General features: G+C 41.2%; 1 protein-coding gene across 2 annotated transcripts; it reads right to left on the bottom strand.

Moving 5' to 3' along the window:
- Window positions 1–699: 699 nt before the first annotated feature.
- LOC143295520 (MAP kinase-interacting serine/threonine-protein kinase 1-like) lies at window positions 700–19,666 on the bottom strand. 2 transcript variants are annotated; one of them, XR_013057022.1, is made up of 8 exons: window positions 19,420–19,666; window positions 17,556–17,739; window positions 16,809–16,906; window positions 15,950–16,208; window positions 15,159–15,408; window positions 13,703–13,999; window positions 12,727–13,272; window positions 700–1,041 (listed from the first exon to the last, which is right to left on the bottom strand). XR_013057022.1 is itself a non-coding variant. In XM_076607250.1 (7 exons), exons 1-7 carry the CDS (start codon window positions 19,426–19,428, stop codon window positions 12,885–12,887), a joined length of 1,485 nt encoding a protein of 494 aa, XP_076463365.1. In that variant the 5' UTR covers window positions 19,429–19,666; the 3' UTR covers window positions 6,013–12,884. The 2 variants fall into 2 exon arrangements, 1 of the variants encoding a protein (XP_076463365.1); XM_076607250.1 differs by lacking the exon at window positions 700–1,041 and having other exon boundaries at window positions 6,013–13,272.
- Window positions 19,667–19,947: the final 281 nt, after the last annotated feature.

Raw genomic sequence — 19,947 nt, 5'->3', positions numbered from 1 at the left:
ATTAATTAGTTAGGTTGTTAGGTAGTGAGAGAGTGAGTTAAGGCTTGGTTCGTAGGTTAAGTTGATAAGAAGTCACTTAGTCATTCAGTCACTTTAGTAGTAGTTCTTTTTTATGTTTTTTTTATGTGTTTTTTTTTCTCAAGGCCTGACAAAGCGCGTTGGGTTACGCTGCTGGTCAGGCATCTCCTTAGCAGATGTGGTGTAGCGTATATGGATTTGTCCGAACGCAGTGACGCCTCCTTGAGCTACTGAAACTGAAACTCAGTCACTTAGCTAGTGAGTGAGTGAGTGGGTGGGTGAGTGAATGAGTGAGTTTAGAATTCAGTCAGTTAGTTAGTTAATGGTAAGTGAGTGAATACGCCGGCTGGGGATTTTTGTTTGTTAATGTTTGATTGGTTGTTTCGTTACTTAGTTATTTAGTTGGTTGGCTAACTATTTATCAAAGTACTGACTAGTTGGTTATATTCAGTCAGACACGGCTGTCTCAGTTGATAACATTGTTACGTCCGATGGGGGCTGAACGCCATTCTGAGAGACAGATGTAGTACAGTGAGGTAGGTCGGGGGATTCGGGAATGGGACGGGGTTGGGGATGAGGGTGGAAGGGGGAGAGAGGTGTGCACGGTACTAGGGGGTTGGTAGCTGCCGAACACTGCTTCGACGCTGCCACGTTGAAAGAGGAGTGTCATAAAAAAAAAAAAAAAAAAAAAAAATTACCTGCCCACTCAACAGTTTCAGTGGCAGTACTTTCACGCCACTGGATCGTTATATGTCCACGTCCCCCATATACAGCCCCCACAGCCTGGTTCATCTGCAGCACGGTCTAAGCGCCAGCAGTTCACAGGGAACTATCGATACTCTGTCGCCAGAAGGCCACACACCAGAGGAGACCCCTCCCCGCCACCACAGAAGCAATTTCTTTGTCAGCCGCGGTAGTGCCGGTGGCTGTGGTGACGTCGGTCACCATGGAATTGGTGTTGGCGGTGTCGGCTGTGTCGGCGAAGACTTTGGTTGTCACCCCCTCTTCACTCATCATCGTCAGCTGCAACATAGGTATTTTTACATTAAGTCTTTGAAATCGGTGAGGTAAAAAGTATGATGGTTGTACATACTAGATAGAAAGAGGGAGACAGACAGACAGATAGACCGATCTCATAGACAGATAAATTACTTACAAACGAGTGTGTTGCCAGAAAAAATAGCTGCGCCTGTGTTGGAGTTGGTGGATCGGAATCCTGAGTGCAGAGTGGCTGGCTGAACTGGGTGAAGATATCTTCTTCTTCTTCCTCCACCGTCTTCTTCTTCATCTTCTTCCTTTCAACCTCAACCCCTCTTGGCGCCGTTCTTGTACATCGCTGCTTCTGATGACTGTCATCTCAGTCGGGGAAAACATACCAATCCTGTCAATGACAAACCCCTCACACGGAGCTCAGAGAAAACACGAGAAACATCACTACATGTCTTCGTGAGGACGTAAGAGTGACTGTGGGTGAGATGTGGGAATGTGAATAGCGAAAACCAAAACAACAGAACCCACACATCAGACGGTTTATACAATCCCGTTTCCCAGCTTCAGGGTATGTCTCATATCACAGAGCAAGCTGTTCTTGATGCCGTCAAAAACGGTACCCTGTTTGGTCTCGTTCGATGTGATATTCATGTACCGGACTGTCTGAAAGAACATGTTTTCTGAACTACAACCTATCCTCAAAAACGCGTCTGTTGGTAAAGAGAGTATAGAACCGTATATGCGCGAGTATGCGGAAAAACACAAATTACTCAATCAACCAAGACGTACTTTGGTAAGGAGCGACCATGGAGAAAAAATCCTCAGTTTTCGCTACTCCTTTGCTGAAATGGTACTTGGAACATGGTCTGAAAGTAAGCAACATCACACTGATCATTGAGTACACTCCCAATCCGTGTTTCAGGCAGTCTGGAGAACAGGTGTCTGACACGTGTAGAAAAAGTAACCTTGATTCATCTCAGACTATTTTGGCTGAAACTTTCAAACCACTCGGCAATTCAGCCTCGGCAAAACTTTGACCAACATTGCCAAGCAGAGGGACATTCACTACGTCACACCTGACCAAGCACCCAAACAGATAAACGAAAGTCAGTTTCAAACACTAACTGAGCTGGGCGGGGGTGTAGTGGAGGTGGAAATGAGCAAGAAAAAACAACAACTGGTCTCTTCCTTTGCAGATTGTTCGTCTACCACAACGCGAAACTGCGCGGATGTTACAATTTTATTAATACCCCCCCTCCCCCGCCTTCTCCGCCCCCGCCCCCCAGGCCCCCCCCCTCCCACGCCCCACACACCCCCACACACCCACACCTGAGAGCCGTTGATACCGCCACCACGTGCCTGTAATGGCACTAGAGTCGTCCAGTGAATCTGCGGACAACGAAGACCTTGACAGGATTCACCCCAAGCATGGCAGTGAAAGAGCGAGGGAGTTTGGGTCAAAACAGTATGAGACAGTCATTACAGTTCCTCCTCACGTTGATAATCGTATCAGTCACGAATTATCGTGAAGGATCGTCTTCGTACAAATATTACATGACCCCAAATATTCACGATGAGGTGTTCGGTATGTACGTACGCACACCCGAACGCACGCGCACGCGAACTTGAACACACACACACACACACACACACACAGAGTACTGAATACATACACACGCATCACGACTTCTCTTGAAGGATCGTCAGTCTTGCAAGAATCACACGATACCCAAAATACAGCTAAATACATTGTGCTACCCGTCTGGTGAAAAGCACACACACACACACACACACACACACACACACACACACACACACACACACACACACACACACACACACACACGCACACACACACACACACACACACACACACACACACACACACACACACACACACACACAAATCGGTCGACATCGTGCTTGTACTGGTCGTTGAGAAACGATACTTGAGCACGTGGGAAGAAATAACACGAACAGTAAGGAAACAAACACAGGATATTGATTTGTCAAGTCACCATTATTTTTTCCCCTCCACCAATCACCATCGAGCTGGGATGGTAGTATTAACATCAGGCACGTGAAGGCAGGTATTCTTCCTTTTGCCTGGGAAAAAAGTAGACAAGAAAAACAACAACAACAACAACAAAACAAACAAAAAAACGACAACAAAAAACCCGCACACAACAAACAAACAAAAAAACAAAACAAAAACAAACAAACAAACAAACAACAACAACAACAAACAGAAAAAAAACAGAGGAGGCTCTGTCGGGGTTATCGATCAAGCGGGAAAAATATCGTTTCGACAAAATGTATCGAACAACGTAACACAACATAATCGCACGCACACACACACACACACACACCGTCACACGTGACACCGTCACACACACACGCGCGCGCGCGCGTCTCTTCGGTCTGAACACAGCGGACCTATAACAAGTTCAATCTATTAACAAATGACCATATGGCTAATAAAGGTCAGTAATTTCCCGGTGACTTTCTCTAAGATCCAGCGACGGATGAAACTTACGGTTCGTCGGAATCTCTGTGCTGCGCCGGCGTTGCAAAATGTGACCGTTTCAGTGACCACCATTATCATCTGCACACCTGTTGTTGTGTCTTAACTCTTTCCATACGAACGGCGAAAGAGACGACGTTAACAGCGTTTCACCCCAATTACCATCATCAAAATATTGCAAGCGGAAGGCTCTTATACTGAAGACGTGAATGTTGACAAAGAATACCACAATTCTGACGGCGGAAGCTAAAGGTTGGGTCATTCAGACACCCACTGGACATCCGAGGGGTCTGTGTAGAGGAGAAGAGAGGACTGGCCGTACTGAGTGAGTTAACCCGAACAGTGTATTATAAAGGTCAAAAGTCCCATAATATGGCCTTTTCACGGCCCTATACCGGGGGCAGTCTGAATCAATATTCACCGGGTCATCGGCTTTGCAATGGAACGGACCGCAGAGCCCAATTCTCTCCCTCAGCCAGGCGTTTAAGTCACCGAGGTTCCCATTCACACCTGGGTGGAGTGATATGAGCAAATTGGGAGTGAAGTGCCTTTCGGCCCAAGAACACAACACCATTGATGTCGAAGCACGGCAAGGCCTCGAATCGAACCTCTGATCACTGGTGAACGTGACACAGCCGGGATCAGAAGTCCAACGCCCTGACCGCCGGGTTCTGCCACAGCGCTCCCTTGTCCGTTCAGTATAGAATAGACACGGAGAATGAAAACAAGATAAGTAGATACTTCTGTTAAAGACAACCGTTGCGTAATTTACTCATGCTTAATAGTGTTCGACGAGTCATGGTTTACATAGAGCGGGGAATGGCTGCTTTAAAAAAAAAAAAAAAAAAAAAAAATCTAAAAAACCGCAAGAGAGGCAAGACCTTCATGATTCACTTGTGATACACACTAAAAAAACAAAAACAAAAACAAACAAACAAAACAACAAACAAACAAACAAACAAACAAACAAAAAAACGTTAAAAGTATGTTCTGTATTTAATATTATAAAGCTTCGGGTAAAAAAAATTAAAAAAAACAAAAAAACAAAAAAAAAAATAAAAAAAATAAAACAAACAAACAAAAACAAACAAACAAAACGAAAACAAACAACGACAAAAAACCAAACAAAAACAACAACAACAAAAACCGCTAAAAAAAGCTATTTCGAACCAAGAATGTCAAATCAGATCGAGAATAAGTAGACTTACTCACGCCGCTATAAAGCATGTCTACCAATGGCGTTCAAAAATTAATATTTAAATTATTATTATCTTCTTTCTTTTTTTTTTAAGCGTGATAAATCAATTACGGTATTCGAGGTAATAACGCCGTTTAAATCACGTTAGTTTGGTATATCTCGGGCATTTACGAAATTCTTTAAACTCCGCGGTTAAGGAGACGTTGCTAGTCGTCAGTCACAAGCACACTGCAACATTTATCTGTTTTCTCCAAATCTGTGGAGATCCGCGTTTGACAGGATCCATCTGGCAGAAACTACAACGCGGTCCATTCAGTTTCTCTTTTATACACATTCTAGTTAATTCAGTGTCCACTTTAAAATATTCACTATATGCAGTAAACACGTCGTTGAATAAGTTCGTGTTCTGTATGTGTTCTGTCTATAATTTGTATTTCTTTTGATCGCGAAATGTCATACCGTTTTCAAACCCAAATATTTTCTGGATTCAGATGTTCAACGAAATAAACCGAAATACGGCTTAATCCGGAAGACTTACAACCTATTATTGGAAAATGTCTATGAAGATTTTTCCTCACTATTTTCAGTCCAAATTTGGTATTGGCAGACAAAGTATTTCCAGAGAAAAATGACAATGGTAATTAAAGCCGGTTTACCATTGACACCACTCAGGCACACACACACAAACACACACACATACACACGCACACAAACGAACACTGTCGGGTCATTATTACATACTTACATTGAGTTAAAAAAAGAAAAAAAAAAAGAGCAACGGTAGGCTGTAGTAAAATCATTCACCATCATGACTAAACTGCATCAACTCTTTTCTGGGAGCGAACGCACGGTCATGTGCACGACTTGCAGATGAGTTAAAGTACCAATTTTGTTGTTTGTCACTGGGTTTTCCGTGAGTTAGGGGATCTAACTGGGTTTTCCAAAAGTTAGGAAATCCTGTTTTAGTTCGATGAGATGAACCGCGTCTCGCATAGGTCATACAGGTCATTTGTATTGTGTCAATAACTATAATTCTTCGCAGATGTGTGCGTGTGACTGAGTGTGTGCGTGCGCCTGTGTGTGTGTGTGTGTGTGTGTGTGTGAGAGAGAGAGCCTGAGCACGCTTGCGTATGTGGCTAACACTGAGCACTGAACACTGGAGAGAGAGAGAGGGACAGAGGGAGAGAGGCAGGGACACTGACATACTGACAGAGAGAGAGAGAGAGAGAGAGAGAGAAATAGTCCAGCCTCCAAAATGACAAAACAACACACACAATGTACAGTGCACGGTTGAGTTCTATTCTGTTCTGCCTGTGTCGAGCTTGCAACTGAAGTGAACACTTGTCAAAGACAGACACTCATCCAATCTCTCTCTCCCTCCAGCAGTATGAAAGGGCATCTGAGTCCATCCACCTCAACTGCGTTTGCTTCTCCATTCTCTGCATATACTCTTTCTCTTCTTTCCTCTCTTTTTTCTCGAACACACCACACAACGCAAACGGAATGCTGCCATCGCAGTTCAGTTGGACACGTGCCAATAGACACAGATCTTTCCGCAGAGGGAGCCCGTTTCAGTCAGCAAGCCATGTGGAAGAGTAACGCAACTCGTTTGAATGCCAAGCTCTTCCACCTTTCTTCACGCGCGGTTTAAAAAAAAAAAAAAAAAAAAAAAGAAAAAGAAGAAGGAAAAACACGAAAACCCCAAACCTCTTTGTGTGCGACCAAGAAAGAAGATGAGGCGGAGGAGAGGAGGAAGGAGGGGTGTGGGGGCTTTGGGAGGGGGGAGAACTGCTGAGGTCAGAGAGGAGCGGAGAGGTCACAAGGATTTGGCCGGGAAGGAGGAGGGGAAAGCGTGGTGGTAGGGGGCTCCAGTTGGCGCGAGTTTGTCGGAGTGTCAAGGTCGTTCGTATCGCAAGCGATATAAACAGGTTGGGCGTGGGTAACATGAAAAAAATATAATGCGTTGCATGCGTATGAATGCTTGCTGGTCGTGAGGACATTAACGCGTCACCCGTTTTTGACAAATAAATGAATGAATGCAGCTGAATTTTCCAAGCAAAGTGTAAACAATGTGCTATATGCGCGGGCGTGTGCAACAGCATTACAAATCTATGCACAAGAGATCGAGTCCGCCCATTAACAGGCTTTCTCTGTTTGCTCATGTATGTGTGTGAAATCAAATTTGTACATTCAAAACTGGGTTAATTAAGTTGAATCCCATCTATATTCCACAACGACTGCAAAGATAATTAGTTGGTTGCTGTCAAAACAACACAACATGAAAACCATGTCTCCGACCGACAAGTTGCACAAACAGCTCAAGTGAATGGTGCGTGTGTGTGTGCCAGTTCACTCGAGATTTTCAGTGTGGAAACAAGTGTTAGTAAGATCATTGACTGGGCGGTGTTCTCAGCTGAGGGACCACGTACACAATTACTGTGCAACTATTACTGATTTGTTGGAATGCAATACTAGGCTTGAAACGTAATGTAAGTACAGTGAGTGACTAAACGTCGACACACACATGGTGAATATCATTAATGGCTTTGCAAGGCATACAGATCGAGGTGACGGGTTGAGTCAACTTTGTGTCTGACTGACGTCACGTTCGCAAAATTCTACGCTTCTTATATCAGTTTATCTGCCAGATGTTGCTCAACATTTGTTGATAGCTCTGTTCACTATCGTCACAAACCTTTGGAGGCATACAAGCTGAGAGATATGTAACTGGATACGTAACAGGGCTGTATAAAAATATAGTTGCTCACATAAGACAGTAAAGCTGTTTCTGATGAGTGCATGCAAACAAAATTGTAATAACTGATCTTGCATCAAGTATATCAGAGAAACATTCAGATGTTCATTTGTAGAACTGATTGTCCTAATGTGCATTGGTGATTCTCCTTAAGTGCGAGGTACAAAAACCAACACATTTCTAGAAATGAGAGAGCTAGAGAGAGAGAGCTTCATTGACATTCTTCACAGATACAAAGTCAGCGGCACTGCAGACAACAAAGACCAATTGAAAACCATGTATCGTGGAAGAAATCTTTATTTTCATAAAAATCTCTCCTCATTTAACAAAAAAAAAAAAAAAAAAAAAAAAAAAAAAAAAAATCACAATTCTATATATACTTTTTCTTTTTAGCACAGAACCCTTTTGTCATTCACACACTGGTCTGTTTTTTGTTCTATTACGAACTGTTGTCGTCGAAAATATCATCATCATCATCATGAACCCTGAGGAATAACACGCAGACGTGTATGCAGTATAGGACTCGACTCTACCCACCTGCCACTGAGCACAGTTCTGCTCACTGAGACTGGCAGCACCAACACCTCGGCAGTCTTCATTCCATTCTAGCTTGATGCATATACATATTCATATCAATTTGCTCACTGGCTGATATTGCCACAGCACCGCGTATCAATGTTCCTTTCATGACTACCTGTGCCACGTCAGGCGACGTTTTCTTTGTTATTATTGTTGTCACCGTTTTATCCAACCATACAAGGTGAGGAAAAAACAACAAAAACAAAAAACAAAAAAAAAACAAAGAAAAAAACAACGTCGTTTCATACCTTTCAAGATGTGGACTGTGTGCGAGTGTGCTACTGTGTGTGTGTATGTATGAGAGTGTGAGTGAGTGCATGAGAGAGTGTGTGTGCCTGCCATGCAGGGTGTAGTGTTCAGGTGTTTTGAATATAAAAAAAAAAAAGAAAGAAAGGAAAAAAAAAGAAAGAAAGGAAAAAAAAAAAGAAAGAAAGGAAAAAAAAAAAACCAACCTTATCCCCCAGTGTTTGTTACACATGAGATTTAACAACGAACAAGCAATATTTCTGAACACAAGAAAAGTAATGAAATATGACAAAATGATGACTAAGTATTTTTATCATATTTTCAAAACCTTTTTTCCTTCTTTCCACAGACAAGTCAACAAGCTGTTCTCACTCGTCAGAATGGAAACAGCTGGTTAAACACTAGTGGTATTGAAAAAATATATCTTCAGTGAACATATGATTCACTATGTGTTGTCAACAGTTAACAAATGGGGATACAGTGTCATTCACTTCCCTGATACAGACAGTGAGATTCTGGCTAACAAGACAAGGCACAATCGAAACACAACCAACCACCAACCTCCTCACACAGAGAACTCTTGCCCAATCCTGCACACAGGAACAGTTCTTGGGAGTTCAGCGTTTTCTGTTCGCTTTATCCACCCCTTCTTTTTTGACATTCATTTACACAAACTTTTCAAATGAAAAGACAGTCATCCAAAATGAACAAAGGAACTTTAAACAGACCAGTGACTCTGAAGGTTACATCGAAAACAAAACAGTAACTAACTTTTTAGTCACTGGTGAGCCATCTATTTATATGCAAATATCTATATATTTTCTTATCATAATTTTTTCAAATATAATATATATCATCATGGATGTTGGGATAAACAAAATTATGGCCAAAAAATACTTTCCCAACATTGTGGAACAATACAACCCAATGCATTTTCAATTTGCTGAGTCTGTTTAGTTCGAGGGTAAGCTTTTGATCACAAACTGAACCTTGCAATTTCTGGAAGTGTTGCCTTCTGAGTTCTCTTTACGGATTTATCACAGACATCACTGAACACATACTACTCATGCTGAGGAGACTCAAAGAGTTTGGAAAGACGACAGATTAGGACCAAACATGCACAATACACACAGGCACCACCTCCTCCTACACTTCTATCCACCTTTTCCTTCATTTTCATCTAACTACATGTATACAAACTGGCACAACACGTAAGGGAAATCCATTATTGGAAGATTCATGCATGGCAGGTTCAGCTTGCACATTACAAATGTCACATTTTCAGCAACATACGGAACATGAAGTGGCACAGACAGTGATCATTCCCCTCTACGCATTTTCTTTTCACTTCTTCAACATTGGCACCCTGTTAATAGAAGCTTGCAAAAACTGTGTCGCGATGACCCAATCTTTCCCAGGATCTGAAGTCTTTGGTGGCAGCAGCAAACAAAGTACTGACTGCAGGTGCACTGATGGTGACTTGACACACCATATGCTGGAAGCACTTCAGAAGGGTAGAAGGGTCTAATGCACCATGTCACAGACATCACAAGACAGCGTCCCTTCTTCACACCAGGGTATTCGCCTTCAGCCATGCTGAGCATGTAGTTCTGATTACACATATGGATTTTCTGCTTTGGCCAGTTTGGACATACCCTCAACATACTTTCCAATACATTTCAAATGCTGTTGTCTCTTTCATGCACACAATCACACACACACTGCACAAACATACATGATTATGTTAGTTATATAGCTTGCCATTTGTGAAGTCTGCATTCTTTAAGCCACACAGCTCTTTCATTCTTTTTTTTTTTTCATCCCTGAATAATTTTCCCCCTCATTTGATGACTTGCATACCATGACTAGCAGCAAAAACTCATTCTTCTCACATACAGTATACACCATACAGTATGCACATCCCCTGAACATCCAACAAGACACAACAATCATCACAACATTGTATAAGAACAAATACTCCTGATGCTTCTTCTAACACACTAAGAACAAAAACAAAAACAAAAAAAACAACAAACACATGCTCTTGAATGTCTCAACCAGACTTAACAGAAAAAAAAGTTTTTCAAACCACACCTCCCTACTCAGGTAAAATCTTTACGGACATGAAAAAACAAAGGGACGTACAAGGGGAATATTTTTCATAGTAAAATGTGTAATGCTACATATCAACCAAATATAGTGTAAAATACACACAAACACATGCTCACAAAGTCAGCAGACAAACCCTGTAACATTCAACAACAATAAATTATCAAAAATGACCCTCTGTCCATTTAAAAAAAAAAAAGAAAAAAAGAAAGAAAAAAAAAGAGAAAAAAATTACAAGCAGACTGAAAAAAAGAAAAACAACAACAAAACACCACACCAAAGCCCTAAGATGAACTGTCAACAAACAGAACATTACAAATACAATGAACCAAGTATCTCCAAAACTTGAGAGAAATTCTACACCTCTTTACTGTCTGACATTAACAAGACAGCATACACACTGTCTACAAAGACTGAAAGACCACAGCAGACCATGGCGAAATCCCCACTAGTGATGAGTTCCAACAACCCTTGAGCAGGACATGGTTCCATTGTATTTTACTGATGAGTATCAAAGACTTTTTTTTTACCATTTTGTAATTAAAAAAAAAAAAAAAAATCAAATCACTATTTTCAACTGCAACTGTGCAAACACAAGCATTAGCAGGTTACAACTTGGAAGGAAAAAAGCTGACCGCTTAGTTGCCTGTAAGATTCAAAAAAGGAAAACGAGACTTAAAAACGCTTCAAACTGAAGCAGAGTATGATGATGGCAGTCCCAAAAGAAACCAGATGATCAAAGAAATGACACTGCTTGCCCCAGTCAGTGTTCTTTCCACTCACTGGTAAGGGAATCTGCACAGCGATACACAAAAAAACCCAAAACAAAAACAACACACACAAAACCAAACAAATGAAAATGCAAAACAAAAAAAAAACCCACCCCAAAAACCCACCTAAAAAAAAAAAAACAATAAAAATTTTAAAAAAAGCCCATACTTCAGCAAATATTGGACACATTCTCTGGAATGATTATTTCTTAAAGTATGCAAATGTGTTTATCTTACTAATTTGCAAACACACACGTAAAGACAAATCACTCTAACACGCACTGGCACTTTTCTCCATATCACCTTGACCAAACTGGATGGATTATGACAGACTCAAAGATAGCCACACAGAACATATGAACAACCTATAACCTTGAAACCTGGAGAAAAAAAAAAAACTCAAAGAAAACAAACCAAACAGCAGCAGCAGCTTACAAGTTCTCCTCAGCTCTCTTTTAAAGATGCATGCACACCCAAATCAACCACCGTCTTCCTGTCAAACTGTTGGAACAAAACAGTGGACGAAACAAACTGTGTACATGTATCTCTGATGGAAGTGAGTGAAGGAATGGTTATCATATTATATCCCAACACATGGAAGAAAAAAAAAAAAGATGATAAAATGATGGATTTTCTTTGAGATGATCCCAAAATATTCCTCAGGGCACAGACAACAGTGCCGAGGTATGGTTTGCACACACTGACTACAGCTGTTGGTAGATCAATGCAGCAGTAAAAAAATAAAAAAAACTAACTAAAGAACAGAAAACAAAATTCTTTCTTTCTAGAAGGATAAGGAGTTGGAGGAAAGCAAAAAGCCATCAACTTATTTAACCATTGTCAAAAAGTACAAAAGTAAAAACAAATCATCAGAATAATAATTAAATTTCGGCCTCCTACAGATCAAAATTGAGTGAACTGCGTTCATTCTCAATATACAGTCTTTATACAATTGGTATTAATTTATCAATTAAACAATTATGCAGTCCTCTCTTTCCCACTACTTTACAAAAATGCTTTTCTTTCTTTTCTAATCTCTTCTGTATAATTTCCTCATCCCCTCTAATCATAACTAACCAACCGTCACTATATATAATTATGAATATATATATTGACAACTACATCACTTACATTGCTTCAATACTACAAAATCAATCCCCCTCACTTCCAGCAATTTGACAGTACTGTGAAAATTTCAACAGTAACTGGAAATAAAACATAACAATCTAAAATAATGAGCTTTCTCAACAATTCAAACTCTGAACTTATTTATATATGTGTACAATGCTCTGTACAATTGATAAGTTGATAGTACTCATGCCACTACACCATCATTTCCTATCGACAAACTTGCCCAAACTGCGCAGCAAGCCTTCCAAACCAATGATCGTTGGCTAGAAGTTGAACAGCAGGCTGGTCATCTATACTTTAAAATCACAGCCCTGAGGCTCATCTAATGCTATTCTCGCATGGTGGTGAGTGGCGGCAAGCATTTTAAGCAATACTTCAACCATGTCTTCAGGAACATGGGCCACACCTTGGATGTGATCCACTCTGAATTTTCTCCAGAAAAGGATGGTAGTTTTCTTCAAAACAGATTTTGCCAGCATCCTCCTCCCCCTCGCACTGGGGGAGTGGTTGCTGTTGCTGCAGGGGTCGCCAGACAATCCACAACCTCTGGCACCACCAGGCTTGCTACACCCTCCAGCTGCCAGAACTGATGGACAGGCTGTCACCCGACCCACTGCTGGACTGGAAGGCACAGTCGTGCAAGGTGGCTCGGCGCTTAGCCAGCTTGGAACATTTGGGGGATGACAGCTGCAGGCTGTTGTCAAACCCCTCCAGAAAGCCGCCAGGGAGAAAGTCCTCATGGTCATCAGGGCTGGTGCTGCTGTTGCTGCTGGCGCTGTCTGGAGGCACAGTGCTGGTGCTGTCTGCCCGGTAGCGACTGGCGGCGCTGCTGCTGTGGGAATGGAAGAATGAGTGGGCCTGAGACAGGGAGATGTGCATGTGCTGCTGCATCATGCGGTTGATGGAAATGGCTGTCTCGGCAAAAGACTCCAGGTCCTTGGTGCTGTTGTTCCTGCAAACACACACACACAAACCCAAATGTTAAAAAAAAATCCACAAACAAGTCTTTTTTTAATAGTTATAAATAGCTCCCTAAATCCTTATGTAATAGAACTGGATTCCAAACTGTCAAAACAAAATCCAATTCCTACTGAAACATCCTGAAAATACAGCTTAGGACTGACCAGATTTCAATCACACAGCTCTTCATGGTACTTGCATCGTTCCATTTTTGTTTTCTGTTTACATATATCTATAGACAGCTGTATTTTTCACCAGTAGACTCTAAAGGCCTAATCAATGGGTCAGCTCATAGCTCAGAAATCTGCTTCCATATAATTTTTAAAACATTATTAAACAAAAGGAAAAGCAAAAAAAAGCAGATTTTGTGTAGTATATATGTGGATCAGATTGCATTCTTTGACACCTGAGAAAACTCTCACCTGGTAAGTATGTGGGGGGTGGCCAGGGCAGCAGCAGGGGGGTTGCAGACCCAGGGGTGCTTCAGCACGTCAGCAGCAGAGTAGCGCTTGCGGGGCTCCCTCACCAGCAGGTGCTGGATCAGGTCCTTGGCTGACGACGAGATGCTGCTCCACTCCAGTGACGGGAAGTAGTAGTTGCCATCCTGGATGCGGTTGAAGAGCATCTCCTGGCAATCCTGACAGGCCTCCCCACGGTTCCACCCACAGTCCTCGCCACACTGACCGTAGAACGGTGGGTAGCCGCACAGCATAATGTACCTGGGACAAAGGAAAAAAACACCCCAAAACCCAATTTTCATTAGTTAACAAGAGAATATGGAAATGTATACATTCCAACACAATGTTTTTTTGTTTCTCCATTTGTTAACAGAGTGGACAATATGAACAAATACACATTTTAAGCAGAGCAAACCGATAGGCCTAGTTTAAATCAGCTTGACATGGTACAGTATATGACACCAAATACATATTTTAACTTCAGATTCTATTTGGTTGTAAAATAACAGTCATGACCTCAAACCAGGGATCGCGTTAACGCATGTTTTTCGCGTATTTGACGCATTTTGATTTTCGCTGACGCATTTTCACAGCGCTCACGCATAACACTTACGCAAAACAACTTTTACTCCAAGCCGTATCAATGCATCTTTAGGACTGACTTGGCAGCTAGGTTTGCGATACTGAATCAGACGGTACAAGACAAAGTGTCTGTGCATGCGGAGCACTGCGAGATGCCTACATGACTCTTAACAGCTACAGCCAATTAACAGAGTACGCGCGCACACAACACTGCTTAGCTGACGAGTTTTGGAACAGAGTGGCGTCATTACAGGGCGTGACCCTGTAGCGGGAAAGTTAAGTCTTGTTTGACTGCTGAACGTTAATCGGCTAGCCTAGGCCCTACCGTTTTTTTTGTTTTCCGCTGTATCTCAGTCACGGAATCGACTCAATATGATTGTCAGGGCTTGCGGTGAATTTCAGCGCCGACGTGAGCGGCGAAAATAGGTGAGTAAACCTTTGATTTAGTGTCATAGGCCTGACGCAATTCTGACTCTACCTTATGCGTTTTTTTTGCCGACTTTGCGTAAGCTGCACGCGTTTTGAAATAGTCTAGCGCGATCCCTGCCTCAAACACAACTGGAACACACAAGTTTCTTTTCATGCACCATGCAGACCACAGATCAAAAAGGTCTCATCATACAGTCAGAACCAAAATTGTAAAAAGAAAAGAAAATCTCACTTCAACTAGAGGTATAATTTTTCTAAAAGAAATTATCTAAATCTGCTAACAATTTGCTCATCGATACACATCAACCTGAAAAAAGCAAAGATATCCTGCAAAGAATAATCAATTTCAAAATGAAAACTCAATGCCAAACAGACGTGCAACACATGACAAACCCGCTGAGATACTTACAGAATAATGCCCAAGCTCCACAGGTCACAGCGCTTGTCATAGGAGAAGGACTCCCCAACCCAGGCGTCCACCACTTCAGGGGCCATGTACTCCGCTGACCCCACCGGCGTCAGCAGTTCCGGTGTCTTGGTTCCATCTCCGTCGCAGTTGATACCGCTGGCCAGGTCAAAGTCGCAGATCTTCAAAGGCACCACCTCGTCCAGATGCTCACACAGAATGTTTTCAGGTTTCAAGTCTCTGTGAGCAATACCTGCAATAAGAAAAGCAGCTGACCATCAATCCCTGTGGGTTTTTAGCCCCCCCCCCCCCCCCCCCCCGATTCCCACAGAACCTCTGTAAACCCAAATAAAACATGAATAAAATGAAATAAGTAAAAATCATTAACATTGGAGGTTTACTGCCTGTACTGTATCCTGTATGCTCTAAACATACACAAACTTATACACATAACATTAAAAAAGTTAATGGCATATCAGAATACACTTTCTCCAACAACAGTGTCTGTCTTCCTATCAGTTCCTTTTTTGCTACAGCAAGATTTTTTTGTTTCTTTAGAAAACCTCTTCTCCCTCAACCTACTATTAATAAAAACTACTATACTATCTGACTGAAACAAACAAGACTCCCTAAAGACAAATAAAGAAGGCGCTGTTCTTGAACTGCTGACTTCCAAGTATGCATCAATACTTTCAAGTGAATAATCAGTGTACTGGTATCATATATAAAGTTCTTCCGTTATTCTTGCACAACCAACCACAAGCATTATTGTCTAATCCCTCAGCCAAACTCACCTTTGCCGTGCAAGTAATCCAGCGCTTTGGCGATGTCACGAACCACAAGACTAGCTTCTCTCTCGCACAGATGCCCCCGACGCTCGATGTTTGCGAGCAGTGTTCCCCCATTCATCTTGTCGAAGACCAGGTAGAAACGGTCCTCCTCCTCATAATACTCCACCAGGTTCAGGATGTTTTCATTCCCTTGGCAAATGTGGAAGATCTCTATCTCCTTGAACACTTTGCCCCGAGAAAGACTATTGCATTTTTCTATCATCTGCAAACAAAAATATATACAAAATAAGCACTCAGAACCTGGGTATCTTCACAAATGAGCAATATAAGTACCTTTCAAGTATATCCTAGTTCAACCTACACGTTCTTTACCTGCAGCACCAACAGTTGAACTGCTGAAGTCTTCAGATAAAACAAAACTACACCTCTACCCAAAACAAAACAAATTTGAACTTGAGCTATCCTTGCTCTAAGCCAAGCTGAAAGAACTATGACCAAGACAATATTAATAGATATTCTTATTAAGCAAAATGGGCTGAGAACATAGGACAAAGTTACGCACAAAACTACTCTTAATTTCCACCTCATTACTTTTCTTTCACTCCTGATCTCTTTTGTACCGCTAACCTTTTTTTCACTTTTAATCCCTCTTCAATGCTGCTAGTTGCTTCAAGTTATCGTATCAATTTCTGACAGTGAATGTTATATATATATATTTCAATCTTTGTTCTACCTACAATGAGATATATATATATATATTATATATATATACATATACATTACATGGCTATCAAAATGATAAAGATTTTCACATTAAGTGAACCAAAAAGAATTTCAATCAGTTCCCCCAACAGCAGCTTACCTTAACAGCATATTCTTTTCCACTTGTTTTGTTTTTATAGGCTTGCACAGATGCGTAAGATCCATTGCCAAGGAACTCACCAGTTGCATCGTACATATCTGAAAAAAATAAAGGATTCATAAAAATCATTGCTCTGCAGATCCACACATATCTACCTTTGTACTCGGCATCTATCTCCAAATTTACTCAGACTTCACTGTCAGTACCCACCCCCTCCCCTCTCAGGTTTCCCTGTAGATATCTCATGCTCTCCCGATGCTAGTGGCCTTGTCGAAAGGATGAAGAGCTGTGTTTATTGACTTCAAGTGACTTCATTTCTTTCTCCTTCCTTTAGTTTAAGGTCTGTTCTTACTGCCAATCTCAAAGTACAAAATTAAGGTGTCTGTACAGTATATTTGTATAACCTCAGCTGCAAGAATGATGAAAATATTTGTATTCTATGTTTGTGGACACTTGTACCAGTGACAATATTGCTTGCTGAGAATATACACTGTTTAACTTGCCAAAATATACATCATTATATGTACAGCGTTTGCTGAAATACTGCATGGTTTATTTTTCTCCCAAAACTAGTGAAAGCAGGAAGTGAACTCTCTGGACACAAGTAATTATCATTTTCTTTTCACTAACAAAAATGTCATGGTAGATTAAACAAAAGAGAATGTTGACAGAATCGTTAACCCCACTTCCATTTCTTTCAGCAAAATCAATCTTACCTAAAAATTTCTTCAGCAAAATCAATCTTACCTAAAAATTTCTTAACTGGCATTTCAGCCCGCCTCCTTTTCTTTCTAGAAGATGGAGTAGGAGAAGAGATGTGTAGATTATTATTATCCATGTCAGGGAACATCGTATCCATGTCCGTGGCCAAATCATTGTCAAAATCCAATGATTCCGGGCGGGCTGCTGACCGTGTCAAGACTTCCTCAAACTGGATGGGAGGAAAAACAGGTTTTATATGAAACAACAAATCACAGTCATAATACTGACAACATGAAAAAATGGGGGGGGGGGGGGGGGGAAGTAGATTCTGCTCTCCTTTTTCTTCACAGTACTGTCTGCTTCTTACTTTGGGAAAAGACATGCATACCTCATTACTTGGAACAAATCCAAAACGCTGCAGACATATCAAGTAGGCATCTAGCCACAGAGGGAATGACTCAGAAACAGGCAAGCAGGAGCCATGCAACACTGATGCAATGTTTCTGACACTTATGGGGGAGAGTCACTTAAACATGAGAGCTGAGTGTTGGGGTGGGGGTGGGGGGTGGGGGGGTGGGGGTGGGGGGTAGGGTTCTGAAATTAAAGTTTTTTGGCTTTCATCTTGTAGCATGCAACTTCTTGGTATTTTCTTTACTTTAGTCTGAGTGTGATGTGATTACAGGCTCTGGATGAAATGATTCTAGTGAATTTTAGTTAAGATATTTTGGGTTCTTTTTTCAATTTGGGTATGTCTAGATCCAGTATTAAACAAAAGTCATATAGTTACATACTCCAATAATGAATCACAAAATGAAGAACTGCTGACAGACCAAAATTTTAAGACTCGCAATTTTGAACCAAGATCTATCAACTGAGAAGATATGTGTACACAAGATTTGCTCAATCATGCCCATACACTCACCAACAGAAGGGGAGTTGAGAAAACAACTATTTCAACAAGAATCTGTAGCTTCACTGCAGTGAGGTACACAACAGATCACTATTTTCAGTTCATGAATTTCTTATTCAAATGCTGGTGAAAAAAAAAAGAAAAAAAGAAAGAAAAAAAAAAAAGTCGGCAAAAACTTGCTGGTGCTGATACATTGAGTGAAGGTCTTCATTTATGGCAGAAGCATTGATTCAGCAGTTAAAAACAGAACTGTGCTCAACATATATATCATTAGCTGAAAACTTTTGTGCTGATGCAATTGATGTACACAAATTCTAGACTATATCACAAATAATATAAATAAATAAATAAAGAAAGAAGTGAATACAAAGTATATAATGGTTGAAAAGAAAACGCAATCACACAGAAAAGAAATTATGTTGTTAAAAATAAACATATTACGGCAATGTCCAATTTTAGCATCCAGACTACTAACAATTTTTATTGCTTCCATCGATTATGACAGTCTACTTTCGTTTTTATGGCCTGTGTTGACTGCTGTGTCGAGTCAAAACATGAGTCACGTGATGACAGCTTTGGACTGTAAACAAGCCTGACTTCATTGATTTTCAACTTCAGCAACATTCAGTTTAACCAGTTCCACCATGTGAATAATCTCTTTTGGTTAAATGTCTTCAGACAAAGTACTCATGGACTTCAAAGAATGGTGTAACCAATTATGCTTTATAATTTGAGACAACGCGATAAACTGAACTGAAAGAAGCAGACGACATTCACCCGAACGGTTATGACAGAGCTATAAATAGAAGGTGAAGTCAGCTCGCATACTCCAAGCCGACAGACCATGGACGGTTTGTTATTGTTTAGTTAAACAACACATCACATATTCAAAAGACACGCTGAATTAATGCAATGACAAAATTTAGAACGGACTTCAATTAAAGGCATAAAACTAAAACTGTCGCACAAATTTGTATGCGCAAACCACGGTCTACTTACATTCCTCATTTTTGCGTAGAAATTTGGATGCAAATCGATGAAGGACGCTGAATTTCCAAAACGAGTCCCCAGCAGAAATCCAAACAAAACCGATGAAAACACTTTCCAGAGACTCTGAAGTGGTCAAAATGCCTCCCTGGACTAAGAACTTTCCTTCACTTTCTCTACAAAGACGTTGACAACCACAGCCATAGCCGGGCTCCGCCTAAGTTTTAAAAACGCTTCCTTCTTTCCCTCTACCTGCCCATCCTGATCGCAACAAAACTCTGACACCAAGCGGCGTGCCGACGGGAGTTTTGTTCCTCACATCCCGCTACGTGGAACTGAGTCACGCGCTGTTTCAGCCAATCAGCGCCATGCATTGCCTGTCCGTTTTCTTGGGCCGCCCGCGCTGAGGTCACGGGGTTGCATACTAATAGAGCATTCTTGGTCACGCCACAGAACGTGTATTTTTTTCTTCCTCCAACAGACAAAACATATTACACCTGTATATTTTGTTGTTGTTAGTAATAGATGTAATTTGTATGT

Source organism: Babylonia areolata, chromosome 20 (assembly GCF_041734735.1).
Source record: "Babylonia areolata isolate BAREFJ2019XMU chromosome 20, ASM4173473v1, whole genome shotgun sequence".
Lineage (NCBI taxonomy): Eukaryota > Metazoa > Mollusca > Gastropoda > Neogastropoda > Buccinidae > Babylonia > Babylonia areolata.
This window is presented reverse-complemented; position numbering and strand designations above follow the sequence as displayed.